We start from the raw sequence: 27,625 nt of genomic DNA, 5'->3' as shown, positions 1-27,625 counted from the left end.
ACTAGTTTTAAACAAGCGCAGGACATAATGTCTGTCATTTCTTCGTTAGTTATAGAATTCATGACAAGTTCAGTGTACTATCTTTAATTTCACTGTCAGTAAATCAATATTTTTATACCATTTTAAGTGTTTATGATTAAGTATTTATGAAAACATTGTTGGATCAAGCATGGATGACCAAGGAAATAATATTTTAGAGACTTTTATTAGTACACTATTATTAAAGGCTTTGGGCAGTGCTCTGTTTATAAAAAAATTCACCACTGTATTAAAGTTAGTAAGCAATCAGTGCTCATATATCTTGCACTCTTACGAAAATCGGCTTTTCACTGATTATCTAGAAAATCGATTGGTTTCCCAGAAAACCCAATGGTTTTACGGGATATACAAAAAATGATTTGGTTTTTCGCAAGAGAAAATAAAATAAATTGGTTTTCCAACAATTCAAATTTGAAAAACTATTGGTTTTTCAGATTTTTTTTTAATTTTTGGTTTTCCAGAATTTCATCTATCATCTTTAAATTTGATTGGTTGTTTACTTATAGCTTCCATACTAGTTTTAAACAAGCGCAGGACATAATGTCTGTCATTTCTTCGTTAGTTATAGAATTCATGACAAGTTCAGTGTACTATCTTTAATTTCACTGTCAGATTAGTCGTTGGATAAATTTATTAAACTAATGGCTTCGAATATATTTTTACCTGTATGTACTTTTTTTTATAAACTACATCTCTATCAAACATTTTAATTTTCAAAATTATATAAAGCAATATATATATTGCTGAGCAATAATTTTGAAAATGAAAACATGTATATTTAGCATATGAAAATATATGAAAGCATATTATGATATATATATGATATTATATATATATAGCTATATATATATATATAATATATATATATATATATATATATATATATATATATATATATATATATATATATATATATATATATATATATCTTGAAACCGTAATTTGCATGTATTATAAGTTATAAATTATATCTTATAATTATTGTCCCAATATTCTCTAATAAAAAATTGAAATTCAAAGTTATTTAACTCTTTTTTAGGCAAACGTTAAATTATGGAGTTTATTGGATTGTTGCAGTTGGCTAGATTCAATTGGACTAACTAATTATATATGTGCTTTTAAAGGTATTATATAATTTTTTGAAATCTTATTTTGCAACATGGAAAATACACTTTTTTGCTCTATTTGCCACCTTACAACCATTACCCTCTCTAAGTTGTTGAGACATTTAACGGTTTTTCACAGTCATGATTTTAACTTTAATGTAGAATGCTGTTATACAAATTGCAAAAAAACATTTTATAATATAAATAGCTTTCGTAAACATGTCTACCGTTCTCATAAGTTTATGGTTTAAAACAAAAAGGTAATAATCATTGCAAATCTGTTGTTGATAAAGAAGAATTAGTTTTAAGTTGTGACACTTCTAATGTAGTAGTTGATAATCACTCTCTTTTTTTAAAGATTGTGTCTGAATTAAAATATTGTGTTGGGTTAATGTTTCTAAAGTTGCGAGAAAAACATGTAGTTTCCAGCCAAGTTCACATTGAGTCTGATTTTAAAGAACTGTTTCAAACTTTTTTGACATCATACAACGATGTCATTGAAAAGTGCTTATCAGTGCCAATAGATGCTACACTTAAAAGTATTTTTTATAGTGACCTTCTGTGTGATGTCTTTTCTCATTTTTTTGAGTGAATATCAACTAGTTAAATTTTGTAAAAATACTCTTTCTATGGTTGAGCCGATAGAAATTAAAATTGTTGATACAAATAATAAAATTCATAAATTCCATTATATTAAATTGAAACGTAATCTTGAAAAAATACTTTCAAATGAAGAGGTTTTCAATGAATTTGGTAATTATTTAAGTAAAATTGCAATTCAAGACAATGATAAAGACAATTTAAGTGATTTCCATGATGGAGAAATTATTAAAAAACATCCTTTGTTTTCTACTGATCCAACTGTAATTCGTATTCATTTGTTCATAGATGAGTTTGAATCTGTTAATCCTCTAGGTTCCAAGAGAGGCAAACATAAAATTATTGGTATTTATTACACTATTGGAAATTTGCATCCACGCTATCACTCTCAAATGTCTCAAGTTCATTTAGCTGCATTAGTCCGTTCTAATGTTTTAAAGAAAACATCTTATGCTGAAATTATGAAACAATTAATTGATGAACTTATAGAGTTAAGCAACAATGGGATTATTTTAAAAACTAATAATATTAGTCAATCATTTAAAGTTAGTCTTGCAATAGTTTCAGCTGACAACTTAGGTGCTCATGCACTAGCAGGTTTTCGCTGTTGTTTTAGTTCGGGTAGGGTGTGTCGAACCTGTCTAGTTCATTTTAAAACAATGAGGCTAAAAGAATATCACACTGACTGTTATTTAAGAACAGATGATAACTACAATCAACAGTTGAATGCAATAAATAAATTTCCTGCTAACAAATCTGTTTATGGAATAAATCAATCATGTTACTTGAATAAATTACCATTTTTTAATGTTTTGGAAAGTTTTCCGCCTGACATCCACCATGATTTCTTAGAAGGAATAGTTTCTATGGTTTTGAAACTAGTTATCCAAAAATTAATATCACATAATATTATTTCTCTTAAGCAACTTAATTATGAAATATGTAATTTTTCATTTGGATTTAATGATAAAAAAAGTAAACCAGTGCCTCTAAGTGCATCAGTTATGTCTAAGAAGGGTCGTATAATTGGAAAAGCATCTGAATTGTGGTGTTTTTTTAGATGTCTGCCAATTATAATATTTGGTTACATATCCAGTTTTAGTGATGATTGCCCTGCTTACTGGTTGGTATATCTTGAACTAAGAAATATAGCTGATATCATATTTTCACCAATTATTAAAAGAGATTCTCTAGGACATTTAGCTTATATGATTGCATCATTTGCTAATTCTTTTGTGGATATATGGCCAGGAAATTTTATTCCCAAAATGCACTACATGGTGCATTATCCCAGACAGATTGAACTTTATGGACCTTTGCGACATTTATGGTGCATGCGGTTTGAAGCCAAGCACAACTACTTTAATTGTCTTTCTCGTGTTGTTTCTAATTTTAAAAATATCACTTATATATTTTCAAAGCGCCATCAAATGGGCCAGTGCTGTGAATTAAATTCAGTTGATTTTATGAGAATTGAGCAACACAATCAAAGAAATGGTATTATTATATCATTAACTTCATTACCTGATGGTCTTCAAATAAAACTTATAACTAACTTTTTACTTGATCAAAACACTCAAATGTGGAAAGTTACAAATGTTTCAGTGAATCATTATTCCTACCAAACTGGTGACTTCATTGTTCTTAACATTCTAGATGATGGTACTCCTGTTTTTATGTCACTTATATCCTTAATATTAATGGTTTATGGCTCTTGTGTGGAAAACGGTGTTCTTGTGAAAATTTTATTTTTTATTCCCATGCTTATAATCTGATTGAAATATCTTCTTGGGTTGTAATTCTTTCTGGACAAGAAGTATCCCATGAACCCTTGGATGGATATTTAATGTCTGATGGACAACTTTTAGTTACTTTACGTAGTTTGGCAATAAAATAATATTACATTTATATGTATTACTGTTGTTAGTTTAACTAATTAAAACTAAACAATTTTTTTGTTGATTTTGACTGATTTTGACAATTAAAAGTGTTTTATCTAATTTTTATATAATATAAATTGGTTTATACAAGAATTGGTTCAATATAACACATAGTACCAATCTTTGATCTATTTTATAATAAAAATATAATAGCACAGCAAATATATAATAATGTTAAACATATTAAATTTTAAACATATTAAACATTTATGCATAGTTTTCAAACCTTTCATTCCAATTTAAACATTTTGAACATTTATTCAGTAAGGTTATGTTTTTTTTTAATATTATAGTATTGTTATTATAACATTATATAACTTATACAGATGAAGATATTGATGGTTCGGTTATTAACGAAATAAATGATTTTATGTTAAAGGAACAAATTCCTCCAATTAAAGACAGCATTCTTTTTAAGAAAGAATTAGCATCAAAGAATGTTATATGTGTAAGATCTTCGTCACCTACGTTAAACTGTGATGTAAGTTTTACAGTGTCACCTGTTCGTAACGAGGCACCAGCTATTTCTGAGCCTTTGTAAGTTATGTTTTTTTATTTGTAAATATTTATAACTATGTTTATTTTTCTTTAAATGTTATCTTATTTAAAATTTAATATTATTAAACAAACAAACAATAATTAAATTGATACAATGTATTTAGCCAATACTTTGTATATGCATGCACACTTTCACGCTACTATAACATAAAAAGGGCATAATTTAATTGGACTTTGACTTTATTTTTAGTATTCAGTCAGATAAACTTACATTGCCACCTCTTCTCCTTGCTGCTGTGGAAAGAAAAGAAATTAATTTTAGTCATCCAAAAATATCAAAACTAAAGGAATATATTATGGATTTTCTATTTGATATCATTAGGCAACAGTATGGGTTGTAAGTATTTTGTTTGCTGTTTAAATTATAAGTTCATATAATTGAATTTTCTAATTTTAAAAGAAAACATTATTTATCACCAGTATTAAAATGTTAAAATGCTGCTATTTTATATTTCTTAACATATAATATATTTCAATAATAATAAAAATTGAATGAAGTAATTTATTGCTTTTCACCAAATAAAATGCTTTATAGATTTCCAAGTACAAGTAACTTCTATGAAATAGCAAATGAGCTTTTTCTAAGGTATCCTTCACTTAAACCTCATCACTGCAATGGCTCTGTGAGTAGTTAACTGTATAATTAAAACTTATAATATCAATGGTGTTACAAAATTTTATAGCTAAAGAAGTTTTTTCTTTTATTTTATTGTCAGGAACTTCTTGTGCATTTGTTGAAAGCAAAATTTAAGCGCCCTAGACAACCTCTTCTCAATGATGAGCAAGTGGCACAGTTTAAGATAAAGTACTCTAGAGTTAATTCTGGCCGTAAGCGGAAATCTGACTTGCTGAATGAGGCTACTAATCTTTGCTCAGCAAAACGTCACTGTCATCACTCAAGTGATAAGGTAAGCATGATTTCACAGCATATATGTTTATATGAGAAAATACATAAATTTTGTTGTATCATTTAACCGGTTTGCATAAATCTATAAAAAACTACTTACCATATTTTAATTATTGTATTATAGAATGTGGACGATGGTATAACTCAAGATGTTATAAAAAGCATGGTTGATGAGTGTCCGAAACTGTGCCCTGATAATGAATTTTTGGCTCACCAGATTGTCTTGTCAATCGAGGCATTAAAATATACGTCAAAATGAAAGAACTCTTTTGTATTTATATTGCTCTGATAATGTTGTCTGTTGTCTGCAACCACAGCGTTCCTGAATTGAGCTATAATTTGCCCATTATATGAACTTAATAGCGACTTCACACAATTCTTGAAATAACAAATTTCATTTGCCTTGTTACTTTTATAAAGAAATATACTTTAAATAAACATAAACTATATTAAAAATACCTAACAAAATTGAAATTATAATAAAACTAAATTAGACTATTAGTTGTATTATTAAAAATATTTTTACTTCCTTGGCCTGGGAAAATCAAGATTAATTTTTTCTGTTATTATTGAACTTTAATTTTTTATTAGTCTGTGTTGTTTTTTTCAAAGTCTGTAAATATATATTTTTCTGCTAAATCGCATATTCATGCAGCTCCTGGGTATTGTTTCCCAAATTTTTTTAGAATAGCCCTTGCAATGGTAGGGTGGGAGTCAGCCTTTTTTTTACTTAATTTAATGGCGTTGTGATGTCATTTTCTTTGTTTTATTATTAGCTTTTTGCAGCAGCTAGACCTATTACAAATAAAGATATTGATAATAACTTTTTTTTTTCTTAAATAAAGATATTGATAATAACTGCTTGTTATTATTGGGTAGAATGAAGGAGGGAATAAAGAAGTTGATAGATTTAAAAAAACCTTTGTTAGCTCGATGGACAACATTGTGCAATGGGGTACTGGATGAGATTAGTGATGGTAATAATTGTTAATTTAACATTAAAATTATTGAATTATTACTCTAATTTTGTAATTTTTATTTTATTTTTCTTATTTTTAGCGACAATGAAAAACCTTCATGCGTTAATTCTTCCAAGCATTTTTTGTGATAAAGAAGCACTTTTGTTCACTATGACGCTAGTAAATTTTGTTGATTATTATATTCATTTAAAAGATTGTATAGCATTATATCATTTAAATCGTTTTAATATTCATTTATTTGATTAAAAATTGAGTTCAACTTTTATTATTTAAAAACTCAAACAGTTTACAATCAAAGTCAACACTTATATTTTATATTTGTTGTAGTATTTTTAAAATAACTTGTGGCTTGGCTCTTGTCATCTGTTCCTATTATATATTTGATATCGCGTATCCAAAGAAACTTCAAAAAACCTTTTTTTTTTAGAACATTACGTTTTTGAACGAAATAGTAAACTTCCTGGCAACATTCAAAACATTGTCAGTTTTTTTAACTTTTAATATAAATTATAAAAATAACATAAAAATGTCATTGTTTCAAACCCTTTTTTTTAAATCAAGTTTATTTTTTTGAACTCGCTATCGCTTTTTATTTGCTTTATAGAGAATTTTTTTCTTTTTCAATTGATATAGTAATATATTATTATGTTTCATAGTACATTAATATTTCTATTTAGAATACGATTTATATATAACACCATATATTTATATAATGTATATAAATACGTATCAAAAGTATATATGGTAATAAATTAATAAACTTTAGTTTTTGTATTAAATTGTAATCTCTGGCCGATTACTTATATTCTGTAAAAAAAAACCAAGTTTAGTAAAATAATCATAAATGCATTAAAAAATCGTGTTAAGCGTTAAGAATTTTGACATAAAATATCATTTTATGGATATTACTGAAAAACCAATTTTTGGTTTTACGGCTTGTCTTAATAAACGAACCAATTTTGATAAAGAAAACCAAATAGCGTTGGTTTTCTAGAAAACCAGCTTGGTTTGATTATCTGGATATTCAAATTGGTTTTCCAGAAATCCAAATTATTTTGGTTTTCTGAAAAACCAAAAAAAATTGGTTTTTTAGATATTCAAATTTGGTTCGTTTATTGGGACAAGCCGTAAAACCAAATTTGGTTTTTTGAAAAACCGATTTTCGTAAGAGTGTGGCCAATTACAACTACAATTTAAAAATAAATCTATAAATTGGTTATAATCGTTATTTAGTTAACTCTTTTAAATTCTTATTCACTCCCAATAAGGCTGCAAGCAACCACTATTAAGTTTGAATTTACTAGAAAAAAAAGGGTTGAAGTGAAAGGGAAAAAACAGACAAACAAAAGTTTTTAGAGCATACAGGGACAGATATAGTAAATAATGAAACTTTGCTGAATGACGAGTCAAGCGGGAATGAGTTTTAGATGTAACTTTACGATGATAGGAGAGAGGCTCAAGCTTACCAGATCTATGTTTAAAATGTGTTTTTGAATTTTGTCTAGAAGAGAAAGAGCATCATTTGAAGAACAAGTCCAAACATGACAACAGTATTCCATATGAGGGTGAATAAGTTACTTGTAGAGGTAGAATGGAATCAGGAGTAAAAAAATAGCAAGCACAATAGAGAGAAGCAACCTTAGCAGATGCTAACTTAGCAATTAATTGTATATATGGTTTCCATGAGAGGTCAGTAGTGAAGGATAGTTCAAAAAGATGTAAAGAAGTGGACTCAGTGAGAGAGTTGTCATTCATCAATAAAGGAATGTCAACATTCCTTTATTAAGATAATTGTTTGCAATAAACAACTGAGTTTTGCTCGAGTTAAAACTCACAAGCCACTGCAACCCCCAATCTGTTACAGAAGTGAGATCAGATTCAAGCCGCAGAAATGAGATCAGATTTGGCTGCCTGTTCTAAGCCATCGAAAAGATAAGACATTTTTTAACACAGGAGTATAAAGTTGAAGGGAGGTTAGAATGATCTCCAGAGTTTTTAAAAATTGGAACTACAGATGCCATTTCCCAGCAGGTAGAAAAACAAGACTCGGTCAAGCACTTAGTAAATAGTTTAGAGAATAATAATTTAAAAATTGGAGAGAGTTCTGAAAAACAGTTTTGTAAGACTATGACAGGAAACAGTGACAAACCCAGAGTTTATTTGGGGATAACGTTATTTTTTCAGCAATGAGGAGGTAGGGGTAAGGTTGTTCTTATGATAGCCCCCCTCCTCCTCTAGTTAAAACCAGTGCTGCAACAATGATTTTTAATCATTACTTAGTTTGGTAGATGCTTGTTTTTAAGGGGTACTAAGGTTAACACAAACATTAATACACCAAGTCTAAATTTCTTTTCAGAAACAGTAAGTTACATTACAAAATAACATAAAACATATCCCTAATTGATGTTATTGTTTTCCTTGTCATTCAAATTGCTTTTATATTTAGCATTTGTTTTGGTTGATGTTGCAAGTTTAATCATTATTGATTCGCTCCATTAACTCTACATGATATTTTGCTGCATACTGATTTTTTTTATTTTGTGGCAGACTGGGCATGCTTTGAAACCCTTTACTCTACAAATGTCATTGCAAAAACATTTATAAATTTATTGTTTTTCTTTATCTTTTTTATACTTTTTCTTCTCCTTTTAATCTTTTTTTTTTTTCTTGTATCTAGTTTCAAACAACTCAACCTGTTTACTGTAAGCAAACTTGGTATATCTTCTAGAATTAAAGCAATAGAAAAATTAATAAAAAAGTACTTTTTGGGCACCCATACTGCTCCAACGGTACCAAAACAGGTCTGGATTCATCACTGGGAATGCTGTCTGTGAGACTTTAGCAAGGGAAGCTGAAGTGAATGTCTTAAAATGGGTTAACCCGTTTAATTGGAATGGAAGAAAGAGTATGGCCATAAGATTCAAGAGTCGAATTAGAAGAAAAGTTCTTTGCAAATGGTTCTGCCTTATCCTTATATAAGGTAATAAAATCAGTTCCATGAATGAGTGATGAAATGCTAGATCTACCTTTTGTTAATGATGCTATTAAAGATTTTCAAAAAGCCTTTAGAGCCTTACTTCTGAGATAAGGTATGAGATTTAGTGAACTGAGAATAATGGAGTTTAGCATCGGACAGCACCTTTTTATAACCACTTAAAGGAGAACAAGCAGAAACTGAACACAAGTAAGGGTCACACGCAAGACACAAATCAAGGAGTAAAGGATTGTCTGGAAAACCAGTCACAAATCTAGAAACTATAGGCTTTAGTGCCAGCAGGGTCAGTGGTGTCAGTGTTAAGTCATTCAGTGTGATGAGCATTAAAGTAACCAATAACAGCAAGATTGGCAGAGGAGTAAAAAAGAAATGGCATAAACAATTTGATCAGATATTACATGATGATGTGAGAACGATGAATAACAAAGAGAAAGGTGATAGAGTGAAGAGGTGCTAAGCGGAAGCACATAAAAGAATGATCAAGGTATTCAATCCTGATTTCTTGATAAATAGGTGAACTGATGCGTATGTATACACCTATTAATAGTAAGATCAAAGAAGGAACAGCCAAATTTTAATAACTCTCACAAAGAGCAAGCAAGTCTGGTGAATTTTGCAAGAGGCAAGAATCAACTGATGGAAGGTTACTTCATAAACTACAAATATTTGTCAAAGTTATATAAAAAGAGTTATTCTAAAATCAATTCTTTGGTTTACTTAGGGCATGATTTAAGTTTAAAGAGAAATTGACTATTTCATAGATAGAGCATGACTTACTAAGCAACCAGCTATGCAGTTGTTGATTAATCTAAAGTCATAACGTAGGGCTACTTTTGTGGCCTCAACAATGCAAACAAAAAGCATTAACAAGGACACCATCCATACGTAACATGGCACTGTTAATAGTCTGATATTTTTCAGCTGTTGATGGAATCAGCCTCTCTGAGAGCTACCACAGAGCTCAAGAAATCTTACTACCAGCCGGCCTCAAAACCATTAAAATGAGTTTTAGAGCTGTACCCTCATTAGAAGATAATAGGAAGTATTGCATAGCCACTATCAAGGAGGCACAAGCAAAAATCTATGAGTAGTACCTAGGCAGGAAACAATGTAACACAGGTTTACATTTACACTAACCTAATAGATAAAGAAGAGGTTCAAGGCTGGTTAACAGAATTTGAGTGTGCATGACATCATTTTCAACATTAATGAAAAATTATAACTTATCAAAAAAAACTTATCACTATACCAGGCTTGGAAAGGAATGGTATTTGATTGCACGCTGTAACTGACCATGCTTATTTTTATTTTTTTTCTTTACAAATTGACCACAACTGTTTTGATGTTTACACAACTTAAATGCTACATAAAAAGTTTATACACTATGAATAACTTTTAATAGTTGATTTTTTTTTTTTTTTGCAAGAAGGCTTTAAATAAAATAAAATATTAATTATTATGATTGTTCAAAATAAAAGCATTTTGTGTAAATCAACAAATGATGTTATATTAAAAATTTTTTTCATGTAGGCATGTATTTTTTACGATAAATTTAAATGTTTGAAACTATTTTCCAAGTCTTTCTAAAAATCTTTTACAAGATAATTTTTAAGTTACTTTAAATTATGATTAAGTTAAATTAAATCTTCCATTGCAGTGGAATGACTTTAATTTCTTTATTTTGTTTCTATTTCTACAAAGAATCGTTTAAAACTTTTTTCTTAACTTGACTAGTCAGAGCATGAAATGAATAAAAACTAATATTTTAAACTGATTACAGTATTTTTTTAAAGAATTTTTTTTTCAATTTTTTGGAAAAAATAAATATTTAAACAATTTAAAAATAATATATATTTTTAAATTGTTTAAATTTAAAAATATATATTATTTTTAAATTTAAACAAGCCTGCTATACCATTTAACTATATACTCATAAAACTTATTATTTAGATACTTACTCTTGTGTTACTTATGCATGCTTATGTTATTTGGATGCTTACAGAGTCAGACTAGCCAGGGAGGTTGGGGTGGATTCTCCCCCCCCCCCCTCCCAGGGTCCCTGCCATGTTTGAAGGCCTTGGGCATCACTATAAATCAAAGTGCACATGTAAAACACATAAAATACAAATTAATAATAACTATTTATTGTTTGTATGCTCAATTTTGCAAAGACAATACAATAAATATGGTACTTACATCTACAATTAAAATATGAAATCTTTAATAAAATATACAAAGATATCGTAAAGCAGCCTAAAATTATTATTTATTAGTGGTAAGAGAGTATTATAATAGTATAAATTAGAGTAAACTATTTTTGGGCCCCCCTCCTTACAACGATTCTTTTATTAAGACATACAGAAAATTTATAATATTAAGCATTGACTTATTAGAAGCAAGTGATTCCAAACCAGAAAGGCTCAGAAATATTGAATGGGGCTGGAAACTTTACTTAAAATAAAGTTATTTCTTATTAATTATATTTTAGTTTTTTGTATTTATAAAATATATAGTAAAATACAATTAGAGTTCAGCTTTAAATTCGGTAAAATGGGTTAATTTAAAAAATTTATATTATTCAAGATAAAAAAAAAAATTTGAAATTTTTTTATATGTAATTTAAAAAAATTTATATTAAAATAAAATATATAAAAAATTATAAACCTAAAATTAAAATCTTTAATTTTTTGATTTTGTGTTAATGGCTTTGTTTTTTAAATAATAAAATACAAATCATATTTGGTTGTCATAACCATAATCTATTTTAGCATGACAATAATGTGCAGAAAACAAAGTGGTGAGATGCTGCAATTCAGAATTACTATATTTTTAAAACCTTGCATATGGATTTATTTTTTTAACATGTTGAATAAATTGTTGGACAGAGTTCATCAGCAAAGATATGAAAATTTGCATGCACATTATTAGAAATTTCCTATACCCTTATAACAAAAAAACTAAGTGATTAAGGGTTTAACTTATTTTTGCTAAATTTTTTGCTACTATAAGGGCCCCATCTGTCTCACCCACAGACCCCTCAGTGCCAGTCCAACCCTGCCTATTAATACAATTTGATAAAAATGAAAAAAGTTATCAATCATTGCAGACTTGGTCGGGAAGCAGGAGCGATCGCTCTCGTTAACTGACCACAGGAATAATATTTAGTAGCGAAAAACTAGCCAGATAGTTTAGTCGTTTTGAGAACATTTCAAATAACAAAAAAAAAGCGCAAAAAAGATTATTTGGACCGATTAGAGACAATTCAAAAAAAACTAGAAAAAGTAAATAACTTTTAACGCGAAAAAAACTTAAAGCAAAATAAATTACATTTAGAACAAATATTTTCAAAACATCGCTCTTTTACAATTTTTTTATAAAACTAGGCGACATTTTTTACATAAAGTAACATCTTACAATTGCTTAATAAGGAAATGAATGTTCTTTTACTTATTAAAGAGTTTAATATTTTTTTATTTATATACTCGTGTCTTATTTCCAGTGCTGGATTAAGGTTGGGGTTAAAGGGGACTATAGTCCTGGGCCCCACAATGTTAAGGGCCTCGAAATAGTCAAGAAGATCTTTTTTTTAGTTATTTTTACGCTGTGGCACATAAAAAGGCCTCCGATATAAAAATAGTCCCCGGCCTCGAAAATTCTAACAAGATTCTAATAAAACTAACACTAGCTATAGTTTTATTTAAGTTAAATTTTTTTATAAATAAAAAAGTTAATATTTTTAATAACAATTTTATGTTTCGCGTGAATAATTCTTCTCAGTAAGATTAAAAAATTAATTAATTAAATTATTGAGTTACTCTAGAAATTAAATTAACTAGACAGAAATCAACTAAAAAGGTTAAAATTTTATGAAGAGAAAACGGAACTGCTTCACAGTATCGCTGATGATGTTTAGTAAGTAGGCTTTTTAATTTTAATTAGTATTTAGAACAGAAAAAAGTAACTTTAAGTTTGATAATGTAAATATATTAGTATGTAATACCATGACAATTTAATATCAGACTTCAAATGCTCAAAGAAATAAGCAATCTATCAAGATTATTTACCTCTTTGAGCATTTATATATTGTGTAGTAATTTAGTCTTACATTGTTTGTTTGTTATATTTGTCAAAAAAATATATATCGCTAGTAGGCCCTTATAAGAAAAAGCCCTATAATGAACTTAATTTTTAAAAAAATTTAAAAATTTTTATTATTATTACTGAGTTTCCCTAACCACCTTTTGATTCATTTATTATTCTTAACTTATTTTTCGTTCTCCATTTTTTTCTAATTATTTGATTTATTTATCTAGACTTTTTCATACAGTACAATATATGGACACTTGCAAAAATTTGTAACATGCTTAGTTGTTCAAGTTTTTAGACATAATCTTATGGCAAAAGGAACATTCAACTTTTCCCATTTTGCTAATTTGGTTCAGAGGTTTAAATTAATGGGCAACTATGGTTTTTATTTGCATCCTGTATGGAAAGCTAAATCAAAGTTGATTATCAACAAGATTCTATTCTACGAGATTATATTGTAGAAAATTTTATATTAAAAAAAAAACATGAATTTCTGTAAGTTTTTTGATATATTTTTTTACAATTTTAATTTTGGATTTATATAAAATTTCTCTTCATATTCTCCATAAGCTTGCTTCATATGGTGTATTTGAGAAAATTTTATCAAAAGAAAAGATTATCAAATTGTTTCCAACTGCTTCATTAAAGTTATCCTCGAGGCCAACACTACCATTCGTTTCCATTAACTTCTGGAGTACCTCAAGGATCTATTCTCGGCCCTGTCTTGTTTCTTATCTACATTAATGATCATCTAGACAACCTTATATCTAAAGTTGCTGATGACTAACCTTGATATTCTTGTCTTGACAAAAAGTCTTCTCTTAATAGTGGTTGCTTGCAGCTTTGTTGGGAGTGAATCAGTATAATATATATATATATATATATATATATATATATATATATATATATATATATATATATATATATATATATATATATATATATATATATATATATATATATATATATATATATATATAACCCCTAACTGGTTGTCAGAATGTTTTTCCGTATTTTGTTGACAAAAAGAAAAATTAAAATGCAAGACCGGAATTTTTTTTTTAATTACTTGATAGACTGCCTGCCACAACCAAACCCTCAGTGAATGTAGCAGCATTCCCTTGCGAGTCAGGCTATAAGATAGTCGATGTAGCAGCACTCCGTTGCGAGTCAGGTTATTTGTCAGTTGATGTAGCAGCACTCTGTTGGGAGTCTGGCTATTTGTCAGTCGATGTAGCAGCACTCCATTGCTAGTCAGGCTATAAGATAGTCGATGTAACAACACTCTGTGAATGATTTACAGTTAAAAAAGTAAAAATAAAAACATTTTATTAAAAAAATAAAAATCAAAACATTTTATTAAAAAAAAAAAAAAATATTGTTTATATTATTAAAAACATTCAGAATGTTTTAAAACATTGAGAATGTTTTTAAAACATTGAGAATGTTTTTAAAACATTCTGGTCAATTAAATTTGTGTTTTTGCGTTTTTTTTTAAAAACGATTAATTTGTAATTAAAATAGTGGTTTTAACTTTCTGACAACACGCAAATGTTGGACGAAAGTCAAAAGTAATTAAAAGTGACATATTAGTTGGCATAAGAATGTATATATATATGTATAAATATATGTATATATATATATAAAACTCTTATATGTTGTCAGAAATTTTTTTCCGTATTTTGTTGACAAGAAGTAAAAATTAAAATGCAAGACCGGAATTTTCTTTTTATTAATTGATAGACTGCCTGCCCCAACCATACCCTCAGTTGATGTAGCAGCATTCCCTTGCGAGTCAGGCTAAAAGATAGTAGATGTAGCAGCACTCTGTTGCGAGTCAGGCTATTTGTCAGTCGATAAAGGAACACTCTGTTGCGAGTCAGGCTATTTGTCAGTCGATGTAGCAGCACTTTGTTGCGAGTCAGGCTATAAGATAGTCGATGTAGCAACACTCCGCGCATGATTTACAGTAAAAAAATTAATAATAAAAACATTTTATAAAAAAAATAAAAATAAAAACATTTTATTAAAAAAAATAAAAACATTGTTTATATTGTTAAAAACATTCAGAATGTTTTTAAAAAAATTCTGGTCAATTAAATTTGCGTTTTTGCGGTTTTTTTAAAAAACGATTAATTTGTAATTAAATTAATGGTTTTAACTTTCTGACAACAAGCTAATATTGGACGAAAGTCAAAAGTAATTAAAAGTGATGTATGTGTTGGCGTAAGAATCACTTTTTTCCTTCCGTACTTCCCAAATGCAACAATCTATTGAACTATATATATATATATATATATATATATATATATATATATATATATATATATATATATATATATATATATATATATATATATATATATATATATATATATATATATATATGTATATATATATATATATAAATATATATATAAATATAGATCTATAGTTTGTAGTCTTTGGGAAGAGCGGAAGGAAAAAGTGATTCTTACGCCAACACATACGCCACTTTTAATTACTTTTGACTTTCGTCCAACATTTTTTTTTTTTACTGTAAATCATGCGCGGACTGTTGCTACATCGACTATCTTTTAGCCTGACTCGCTAGGGAGTGCTGCTACATCGACTGACAAGTAGCCTGACTAGCAAGGGAGTGCTGCTATATCCACTGACAAATAGCCTGACTCGCAACGGAGTGCTTCTACATCTACTATCTTTTAGCCTGACCCGCAAGAGAGTGCTGCTACATCGACTGAGGGTTTGGTTGGGGCAGGCAGTCTATCAATTAATAAAAAAAAAACATTCCGGTCTTGCATTTTAATTTTTACTTTTTGTCAACAAAATATGGAAAAAACTTATATATATATATATGTATATATGTATATATATATATATATATATGTGTATATATATATATATATATATATATATATATATATATATATATATATATATATATATATATATATATATATATATATATATATACATATATATTAACGAAGAAAAAACAACTTTTTCTATGGTACTTTAAGTTTCATGCCTATACGGCAATCATCAGCCATTGAATACAAATTCAAAAACAACAAAAACCGCTAAAATTACAAAATACTGTGTAGTGGGATCTTAACGTCGCTAAGAAAAAACAAAATATCAGCTAATCACCGGTGTCAAAAAAAGATAAGAGGAATTTATTCTTGTGTCTGCATTTTGAAATCAACTCATTTCGTTTATTTAACAAGTTATCACCTTTATATGTTAAAATAAGGAATTTTTCGCATAAACAAAGATTGCAAATTTTTGACGAAGTGTTATAAGGATTGCAACGTTTTACAATTTTCTAATAAACAATATTCTAATATGTACAAAATTTCCAAAGAAGAGTATAACCACCTCCTTAAGAACGCCGTTACATCTACATATAAAAAGGCTGACCAAAATCTGAAAGATCAAATAAATATTGAAAGCAAACACCTTTTAACTAATCATGATGTTTTCAACAGAATTGAACTAAATGGCACCTCCAATTGTTTTATCACTCTAAAAGACCACAAGGATAATTTTTTAAACAACCCTACAGTTCGCCTATTAAATCCTGCAAAAAACGAAGTAGGTAGAGTTTCTAAAGTTATTCTATCAAAAATAAATAGTGATCTTAGAAAAAAAGTTTGCATTAATCAATGGCTAAACTCACAGAACGTTATAGATTGGTTTCAAAGTATTCAAGAAAAACATTTATACAAATTCTTAATTTTCGATATAACTGATTTTTATCCTTCAATTAATGAAAATTTACTGATTAACGCTATAGCCTTTGCTGAAAAATACTTAATTATAAAACAAGATGAAAAAAAGTTAATATACCATGCCAGGAAATCATTATTATTTAACAACGGTGAAGCTTGGATTAAAAAAAGTGGAGGCTTATTTGATGTCACCATGGGAGCCTTTGATGGCGCAGAAGTTTGTGAGTTAGTTGGAATATTTATCTTGTTTCAATTATCACAATCTTACGATAAAGATGAATTCGGATTGTATAGAGATGATGGTCTAGCAGTGTTTAAGAACCGGAGTGGCCAACAGATGGAAAAAATTAAAAAGCACTTCGTGAAAATTTTTAATAATAATGATCTTCATATATCTATCAGCTGTAATTTTAAAATTGTTAATTATCTGGACTTAACGTTAAATCTTAATGACAGTTCTTTCCAACCTTACTGCAAGCCTGGTAATTCCATCAGTTATATAAATGCTGCCTCTAACCACCCTCCTAGTATACTAAAAAGCCTTCCTCAAACTATCGAACTAAGATTGTCAACCAATTCTTCTAACAAAAATATATTTAAATAATCCATTCCTCCTTATCAAGATGCATTATTTAAATCAGGTTAAATCTGCAAATTCGCCTACCATTCAAATAAAAAACAGATCCCATTCAAAAATCACAAGCGAAACATAATTTGGTACAACCCACCTTTCAGTACCAATGTTGCAACAAAAATAGGAAGTCGTTTTTTGAACATGGTAGACCTGCACTTTCCGGTTGGCCACAAACTTCGTAAGATATTTAATCGAAATACCATAAAAATAAGCTACTCATGTATGCCAAACATTAAGTCCATCATTAATTCGCACAATCACAGGATATTATATAGCCAAGGTAAAGATGAGGGAAAAACATGCAACTGTGTCAATAAATCCATCTGTCCCATGAACAATCAGTGCTTGTCGAAGAACATCGTTTATCAAGCGACCGTGTCGTCAAATGAACCTGACTACAAAGAAAAAGTATATTTTGGCTTATGTGAAACTCCATTTAAATTTCGGTATGCTAACCATCTAAAATCTTTTAACATTAATAAATATAAAAATGATACCGAATTGTTTAAAGAAATTTGGGACATAAAAGTCAAAATGTTTACACCCTTAATTAAGTGGAAAATTGTAAAACGTTGCAATCCTTATAACACTTCGTCAAAAATTTGCAATCTTTGTTTATACGAAAAATTCCTTATTTTAACATATAAAGGTGATAACTTGTTAAATAAACGAAATGAGTTGATTTCAAAATGCAGACACAAGAATAAATTCCTCTTATCTTTTTTTGACACCGGTGATTAGCTGATATTTTGTTTTTTCTTAGCGACGTTAAGATCCCACTACACAGTATTTTGTAATTTTAGCGGTTTTTGTTGTTTTTGAATTTGTATTCAATGGCTGATGATTGCCGTATAGGCATGAAACTTAAAGTACCATAGAAAAAGTTGTTTTTTCTTCGTTAATATATATGTATATCGCTCTATTTGAAGTATCTTTTTAATATTGAGCACTCTTTTACGACTATGAGTTTTGTTTTATTTTTATAATACAAAACAGACTCAAATATCAATATATATATATATATATATATATATATATATATATATATATATATATATATATATATATAACAAAAATTAAATGTAATTAAATATAATAAATGTAAATAAACAATGTTTATTGTGTCAATAAAACCACTATAACAATTAAACATAACAATAAAACCAACTAGGATAAAATTGCAAAAGATAAATTAAGTTTTTAACAAAAGACTGCTCCAACCATGTTAACCTTTAAGCATATGAAAATAAATAAAATTTCTGTAAATTTCAGTATTAATTGTTCTATTTAAATCTGAATTTACAATATGAATTAAAATATTGCCATTAAAGTAGTTTTTTGCCATTAAGTAGCTTAAATAATGAATTTTTGAATATTTCCTCATTATTTATTATTATTTAATACCAAGTTATTAGCATTTAGACAAGAACTAGAAAAGTTATAACATTTTAGGTGAAAGAATACTAAACTTTGATCACAGTTTCTTCAACAAATCCATATATCAAAAATTTGCTATTAAAAAGCACGTAACTTTTAGTAGAATTTTTCGATTCGATAATTTCTTTATTTCTAAAATACTGTTTTTATGGGGTTTCTAATGATTCTAACTAAAAATCAAGTATTTAACTAATTTAAAATTTTCATGTTACGTACCTAATATTATTTAGTCATAATTTATCTATACATAAATTTATTATTTTATATACATTGATTTAGTGTGAAATATATGGATTTTGTTTTGAAGACAAATAAACTCAATATATTAAAATGTTTATTAAGTGTTTAAATGCAATTTATATCAAAGCTTCTTTGGAATACTATTTTAAATACTAGCTCATATACATACATCCGGTTTCTTTTTGAATTTCATCTATATCACTTTCTTCTAGTTGTAAAGAACATTTTGAACCCATTAGTCGACTGATTATAGTACACAAGATTTAACTTTAATAGTTACTTTTCATTTGTTTTCTTTATCTTTGAAACGAATTGATATTACGAACCGATTTGAGATTAACTAATGCAAAAGTAAAAAGTGATGTTTACTTTTAAAAATTTGCGCATCCACATTTTGAAAATTTGCGCATCAACATTTCCTTTGCTTCACTTTCATCTCTTTACTGGAAAATGAGTTTAATTTAAAACTTCGGTAGTTTAATAAAAAACTCTCTGTTATATATATGTTATATATAAAACTGTCTGTTATATATATATATATATATAATATATATATATATATATATATATATATATATATATATATATATATATATATATATATATATATATATATATATATATATATATATATATATATATATATATATATATATATATATATATATATATATATATATATATATAACAGACATATCCTAAAAAGTATTGTGGTCAGCAAATATTTACATCAAAAGAAGAAGACATGTTTAAGGCATATTCAATAAAATCATCTGAATTTGGTTTTCCTGTTGATAAATATGATTTAAGATGCATAGTTAAAGGGTATTTAGAGAAAAAAGGCGTCGTTATACCTCAGTTCAAAAATAATTTTCCAGGTGGCAATTGGATATGATCTATTTAAAAAGAAATCCAGAACACAGTAAGATTTGCAAGCAACATAAAGCGAAAGAGAGCAGAAATAGGAACGACTGTGATTGATAACTACTTTATAAATCTATTAAATAAGTAATATATCACCTGATAATATATGGAATTATGATGAAACCAATCTTAATATATAATAAATAATTATAGAAAGAACTCGTTCTCTGTAATGTTTCGTGGCAATGCTAATGGTGAATTGCTACCACCTTATGTTGTTTACAAAGCTGAGTTGTTATGGAATACATGGATGGAACATGGGCCACCAAAAGCAAGTTATAACAGATCAAAAAGTGGTTGGTTTGACTCAACATATTTTGAGGACTGGTTTTTCTCTTTACTTCTTCCAAGACTTAAGAAGGCTAAAGGAGGAAGTGTCATTATAGGTGATAATGTATCTTCACATTTGAGCATTGCAGTACTGGATGCATGTCAAAGCAATAACATAGGATTTGTAGCATTACCAGCAAACTCTACACATCTCACGCAGCCATTAGATGTTGCCTACTTTAGACCTATGAAGATTAACTGGCGCAAAATATTATGTGAATGGAAGGAGAAATGAAAAGGAGGGAGAGTTGCTTCTCTTCCTAAAGATGAATTTCCTAGACTTTTAGACTGCTTAATTGCCAACTAAAATGAACATGGGAATGATAACCTTAGAGCTGGTTTTCGCAAAACTGGAATTTTTCCATTAGACAAGTCTCGATTGCTTTCACGACTACCATATTGTAATGTAGGTTTAGTAAGCCAATCATTTTTAGATCATTTATGTAAGTCACTGGATGATTCCTCAGATGGTTCTAAAAACCAAAGCGAGGTAAAGTATGTGCTGTCCCAGGTAAAAGCTTATGTTCAACAGATATATCATCTTGTGTTATAAATAAAAATAATAGATTAAATTCAAATAATGTAGATACACCTATCAGTATTATAAATACAATTGAGACCAACGACATTGACTTTGCTGGCCCAAGTACAAATACTGGAACTACTGAGACTTCTTATCTAATTTTTGCAGATGTAAGTTTAGTCGTAAAAAGTCATACAGAATCTTTAGATCATTCAGCATTAGGCAAAAAGAACTTTCAAAATATTGATAAAACAAAAAATGTTTATAAAAAGGAGAAATTGTTAAATCTTGTAGAGAATTGTTAAATGCAATGGAGAATTAAATCCTGGACAGATTTGTTTATTTATTTTGAATTATTTATGTTTAGCTAATCAATTAGTAAACTTTATAACTAATTATTTAAATAACTAATATTATTTAATGTAATAACTATTGAATAATTTTAAAGTAACTTTCGAAATTTTTTTTTTGCAGTTGAAAAAATTAAGAAAAAATGGAGCAGAAATTACTATTATGAAAAAAATAGAATTAACTGGAAATGGTCACTACCAACAGTGTAACTTTTTTTTCCCCAGTCTGAAATAGTCAATTTTATTGAGGAACCAAAGAAAATTTCGAAAAGAGGAATTTATTCAGTTCCAGAACTTTTTCACTAAATTTTTTAAAACATTTATTTAGTCATTTTTGTTTACTTTATACCTAAATTATTTTTTGTACTTGTTACCTATACTTGTTTAGTTTGTACCTATATTTTATTTACTGTATACAAGAACTTTGTTACTAAATCTTTTTTTGTCACTTTATTTTTGTAAATTTATTTTCTTTGCCTAAATATTGTTGTTTTTATTGTTGTTTTGCTTCCTTTAGTCCCTTTTTACAGGGTTGGGCCAAAGTCACCCTAACACACAGGGCGACTTTGACCCACCATTTAAACCACCTAAAAGATAAATAGATAAATAATTTTCAAATGGGAGACAGATAGTTTTAACTGTCCTTTCTATGTACTTCTAATAGTACTTAGTGTTTGAGGAAATAACTTTTGTGGCTTTCATGCAATAGACATTAAGGTGCAAAATGGGCCAAAGCCACCCAATCTTACGGTACTTAGTTCTAAACTCCCTTGCTGAAGTCTTTTTATTCTGCCTCGCAGTGTCATTGTTGGGATACAAAACATTAACGATGCCTTCTTATACCCCATTTCCTTCTTCATTACTGATTCAATAGCTGCTTTCATTGAATATTTTTCCCAGGATTGTGGATTAGTTAGACGTTTATATTTTCTAACCATATTAGGAAACTGTATGGACAAAATAATAACTTTTTCTCTATCAAAGAAAAAATATAAAAACAATATATAAATTTACAATATGTATCTATATATCTATATCCATACATATATACAATATGTATATATATTTTATATAAAATAGAGCTAAGTTTATATAAAATAGAGCTAATATAAAATATATTATATATATATACAATATGTATATTTATTTTATATACATATATATACAATATATAGATACTATTCTAGATTATATTTATTTAGGAGAAATAATCCAGATCTGTCAGCATTGCTGTGCTAAAAGATTTCTTAATGAAACACATTTTTTATGTTGCCATTATAGAAAGGTAATTTTGCTTCCATTTTCACTATTTCTGCAAGAAAGTTATATCATTAAGAAAGTTATGTCTTTATTTTGCTTTATTTACTGATAATGTGGTATAACCTATAAATCGTAGGCCGCCATGTTTTAAAAAATGTGGTCAAGTTTTTCATTGTTTAGGTAATCTTAGGCCAGATCAAGATATTCCCCCAACATTATCAACTGTATTTCTCTGACCCATTTGCAGCAGTAAATTTTTGAAAGAAATAACATTGCAATCAACTTTACTTACATATTTTAATGTTTCATTTGCAAAGTATAGTGAAGTTGCTGTATTCGTTAGAGAGTGCTGCAGCTGCTTCCAGGGAAGTTATTTACCCAAATAGTTTAGAAGTTTTATTGAGAATGTCAGCTAACTTAGATCCTAAGGTTTATTCACTTTTTTTTCCCAAGAGATGGCATAATTGGTGCACAATCCTGAACATGCAACATTGGTTTGAAATCGTGTACCTCAATTTTACAATAAATTTTAAGTTGAAATATAGTCTTTGATGAGAAAAGATCACAATTTGTATGACTGTTTTACGTTTATTCATTATTCAATTAACAATAATAATATTATTGGTAATATGTTTAATGATAATAGTGAAATTGAAATGGATAATATTATGCTTAAAGTTATTAGTATAAATAATAATAGGAGACATCAAAATTATGTTGAAATGTAAGAAATGCTGCTCAGCGAGCAGATAACTTACTTGCAAGAATTCAGTTTCAAGCAGTGTTAATATCTGTTAATTCAATTTTACTTTATACACTTGAGAACAAAGTAAAGTATAAATTTTTCTAATTATAGTAATATTATTTATAGTAATACATTGAGTGATTTATAGTATATGTATTTAAAGTAATATTTAGATAAATAACAGTTTATAACAACAATTTATAAACAAACAGTTAATAACATAAATGGTTTTAAATTTTTTTATAATTTCAAACATAATTTTTCTTTTTTTTTTTTTTTAGTTGCCTTTGTCATTACTTGATTAGTTTGCTTACTGTTAAAACATGGTTTTAATTTTGTAAATTTAATATGATGTTACGTTTACTCTATTAATCATTAGTCAACAGTCAGAGAGACGCCGGAACTTAATTAAGAAATGCTGGGAATTTGTCTTTTAATCAAGGTAAAAATAATTTTGTTTACTGGTAACATAATAAAACCAGTTACTATTGTCTATTGTGTGTTTTTTTACTTTTTTTTACAATCTGCTTTAAAAACACTTTCTCTTCCTCTTAAATGAGAGGGAGAATTAAGTAACTGAATCAATTTTAACACCCTCATTTTTTAACAGCACTCCAGCTTTAACTGTTGACTTTGTTTTGCTTCTAGCATAAGCAAAGAATAATTTAGAATCATGTTTGATATTTCGCGCCAGCATATACTCAAAGGCAATCTTTGCTTTCCTAATTAAACATTTGCATTTTTTATTCACACTAACCACTGCAGTATGAGATTTGTTCTTTTGTCTAGAAAATATCTTCCTTATTCTTTTGATTGCTTTGGCTTCTTCTTTACGAGTCATTAGGGCATTTTTGATTGCTTTGGCATTACTTTACGAGTCAAAGTTGCCATACTATTTTGATATAAAGTAATATACCTCCCCTTCGCTTTTTGACTGGTCAATCATGCCTAAAACGTATGCAATTAGCTAATTCAAGTTCAGAGTCCAATACACTTTCTGTAGCCCAACACTCAGTTATCCCAATAATATCTGGTTGTAAAGTATAGACAGTTGCTTGAAATTCATTAATCAAACTTTTTGTATTTAAGAACAAACATACTAACGATGATTCATCAATATAATCAGATAGGCTTCATTATTTTTCAGGGCTTCATTATTTTGGTCAATTTTATTTGTGCAAACTCTATCAATTATATATTTCCAAAAGATTTCTTAAGCCTCATGATTTTTATTTGTTCTTGCCTGCCTTTTACCACATGTATTCATTCCCCGAAAAATTCTTTTGCTGTTTTTTCCTTCACCTCTGCAACGAAAATTTTGAGATCTTCTCTTTCTTTTATTGTCAAATCATGAGCCACTTTGATTGACTTATACTTAGCATCTGCATATTTAAGTTTACTTAGAATCTCCATCACAAGGTTTTTATGACATTGATTTTCTAGTTTTACTAATAATGGTCTTAAACGATCTAATGCATTTTTATCTTATTTACCAAGTCGGATCACTTTAATTATATCTTTTTTAACAATATTCGAACTAGTTACACTGAAAATTTCAAGGCAATATCTCTCGTCTTTTTGGTATCGTTCATCAGCTGAGATACTGTTACTTTCTGATACTCTAAATAGTATAGTAAATATCTGATACTAAAAAATTTCCTTGTTCTGTATTTCATCAGCTTTCTCTTGTCGTAGAACATTTTGTCAACATCTGTTGCTCTGATCTTTAGTTCATTATCTAGCTGTTAAGAAATGACTTTAAACCTTGATACTTTTTTCTAGTTAAAAGTCTATTTTTTGGATAATAGAGTTTTCTTTTTAAATGTTGTTTATTTTTTAATCAAATTTTCTAGTTGAATAAAAACTTCCAGATAACATTTATTGTGCATCTCCTTTTTTCATTCTTCCATATGTTTGATAAGTGGTAGTTCAAAACCTTCAACTTTGTCTTGTTTTCTCTTAATTTCCGTAATTAGTTTACCTGCATAGGAGTTACAACCTCTACAGAACCAATGTGTCTGGTCATTCAAACTAATAACTCAATAGAACTCATTTGTTATTCCTTCACATTTACAGTGATGCCACTTGTCGCAGATTTTACACAGTATGTCTTTGCTATCTAGATTCTTGGCACAACCACCACACTCATTTTTCTTGCAAATTGTGACTTTGTCTTTATCTTTAACTTCACTAATTAAACCTTTAAGAACTTTTTTATCAGTCGCCACTTACACAGCTCTAATTTTACAATCCTTAATGACAAGGGCTACCACCTTTTATAAAACCTCCTTGTTGTGAATTTTTTTAATATGATAGTTAGCTTGTTAACACAAATACTATATATATATATTTATTCGTTTATGCGACACAAAGATCGCAAAAAGTGACCAACGGAGCCGTTCAGTTACGTAGACCTGGGAGATGTGAAAAAAAAAAACAGATTGTAGATGGTGTCATTGAATAAAAAATAAAATCATAAGAAAATATAAAATGTGTGGCAAGACTTTCGTGAAGTAGAAAAACGAAGAATAGACGATAAGGGGGTATGGGGAGGAACAACTAACGCTCTAGTCACTCTGAGTGTTGAACATATGCAACAAAGAACAAATATTTGATATACTGATTTTAGAGACTGTTGATGTCTACAGGTGTGATGGTGTAGTGCATTAGTATGTACCGTTTGGTCGTCTCGTATGGTCTCGTTATGTTTTCGTTCACTTTCAAATCGGGTGAATAGAAAGCTAAACACACTCACTCCTTGCGCTTATGGGCTAGCACATCAGAGCCAGACGTAAGACCTACAGAATTGATTTCAATTGATCAAATGCACACATTAGTCACCGAAGGCCACAAGCCATTGCTCTCAGTCAAAAGAGCTACTGCCCCGTGCTGGGGTGGAATGATGTGCTATGATTTTAGATCCGAGCACATAGTCAGCGAGCGCTGATCCGACGTGCAATGTGGAGCTTCTGAATGAACGTGTGCGTGAGTGTTAGCGTAGTCATTAGGTTATTGGGCGCCGTAACCACATCCAGCGGGATAGCCTAATGTCCGTGTTGTCGTTGTAGTGTACATTGGAAAAAGTCGGGGCTCACCAGCCACAAAGAATAAATTTGTTTGTTTATGCGACACAATGGTCGCAAAAAATGACCAACGGAGCCGTACAGTTACGTAGACCTGGGACATGTGAAAATAGAAGTAGATTGTAGGTGATGTCATTGAGTGAGAATCATAAATGAATGTAAAGACTATTCTGCAGGAGGAATAAAATGTTAGGTCTCAGGGATAGGGTGAACAATAACTCACGCTCTAGTCATCCTAAACAAATGATGAAACAATGTTTAGTCTATGACTAAACAAGTCAATATCTATCCGCTGGTTTATAAACGGCAACCATGGCTAAAATTATCGCACCATACAAAAACAATAAAATAAAATAAATAGATAACAAAATAATAAGAAAAATGATCAAAAATGATAGTACGGGCAATATAAAAAGAAAAATTAGACTAATAAATGTCCTACTATTTATGGTCTGAACTCTAGATAATAAACTGAAAACTGATAATCACCTGTGTGAGATAAAAGTATATAAATGTCGTTAATGTAACAAATCCATAATAAAAAGCTCACAAAGCGTTATAATACGTGGGTGTAAGAGGTAAAAGAATTTTGGTGCCATGGTAACCAATTAGAATTAAGTAGTGGAAAATGGTAATCCCCCTCTTCAGTAATGCACTGCGATCACCAATGACGTTTCGGAGAGCTCGAGACCTGCACTAATGCCACTCGTCAGGGGCGTGTCTTTTCAACAGATCTCACCGCCTGCAATCTACGTCATGCTAGTCAATATTGCAATATAACAGGACTACACTACAAAAGCCAAAAATCCCAATCCCTATCCCAGTTTTTAATACAGCTCCAACATTCTTAACGATCTCATGAGGGTATTAAGGGATGCGCGTGGTGTGAATATAAGCAAATATGTTAATACATATAAATATCATGTACACTTACATTAGAATAGACAAACGTGTACACATGCATGTATGCGTATGTACAAAAATAAACAATATAATGTATAGAAATAAACTAAAGCAAATAGAAAATAGTAATTAATAATTATGAGTAACTTACCGTTTCTTTTATGGTTGAAATGTGTCTTATAAATATAATAAGTAAATACCACTCATAAACATCGAATGTTTGTTGTTAGTATAAAAGTAGTTAGTAGAAAATA

At 28.7% G+C, this 27,625-nt stretch overlaps 1 protein-coding gene and 2 long non-coding RNA genes across 3 annotated transcripts in view; 2 read left to right on the top strand and 1 right to left on the bottom strand.

Annotated features, from left to right (window-relative positions):
- LOC100201670 (calcineurin B homologous protein 1) overlaps nucleotides 1–19,604 on the bottom strand; it is a 73,177-nt gene extending 53,573 nt beyond the window's left edge. The window contains exon 1 of the long non-coding RNA XR_010643819.1: nucleotides 19,423–19,604. This is a non-coding gene — a long non-coding RNA (calcineurin B homologous protein 1). The remainder of the gene's footprint in view (nucleotides 1–19,422) is intronic.
- Nucleotides 1,775–4,226, top strand: LOC136090482 (uncharacterized). The gene is made up of 2 exons (XM_065817183.1): nucleotides 1,775–3,473; nucleotides 4,012–4,226. Exons 1-2 carry the CDS (start codon nucleotides 1,775–1,777, stop codon nucleotides 4,224–4,226), a joined length of 1,914 nt encoding a protein of 637 aa, XP_065673255.1.
- Nucleotides 4,440–4,999, top strand: LOC124806108 (uncharacterized). Its single transcript, XR_010643771.1, has 3 exons — nucleotides 4,440–4,580; nucleotides 4,779–4,866; nucleotides 4,960–4,999. It is a non-coding gene; the product is annotated as an uncharacterized LOC124806108 (long non-coding RNA).
- Nucleotides 19,605–27,625: the final 8,021 nt, after the last annotated feature.

Source organism: Hydra vulgaris, chromosome 14, assembly GCF_038396675.1.
Source record: "Hydra vulgaris chromosome 14, alternate assembly HydraT2T_AEP".
Classification (NCBI taxonomy): domain Eukaryota; kingdom Metazoa; phylum Cnidaria; class Hydrozoa; order Anthoathecata; family Hydridae; genus Hydra; species Hydra vulgaris.
The sequence above is the reverse complement of the archived record's forward strand: the minus strand, read 5'-3'. Positions and strand labels throughout refer to the sequence as shown.

What these genes read in the sequence shown, in the direction of transcription:
- LOC136090482 (XM_065817183.1), top strand. Translation starts at nt 1,775, where the DNA reads ATGGTTGAGCCGATAGAAATTAAAATTGTTGATACAAATAATAAAATT. An exon ending in TGGCTCTTGTGTGGAAAACG is followed by an intron (nt 3,474 to 4,011) that starts GTGTTCTTGTGA and finishes TAACTTATACAG; the next exon opens with ATGAAGATATTGATGGTTCG.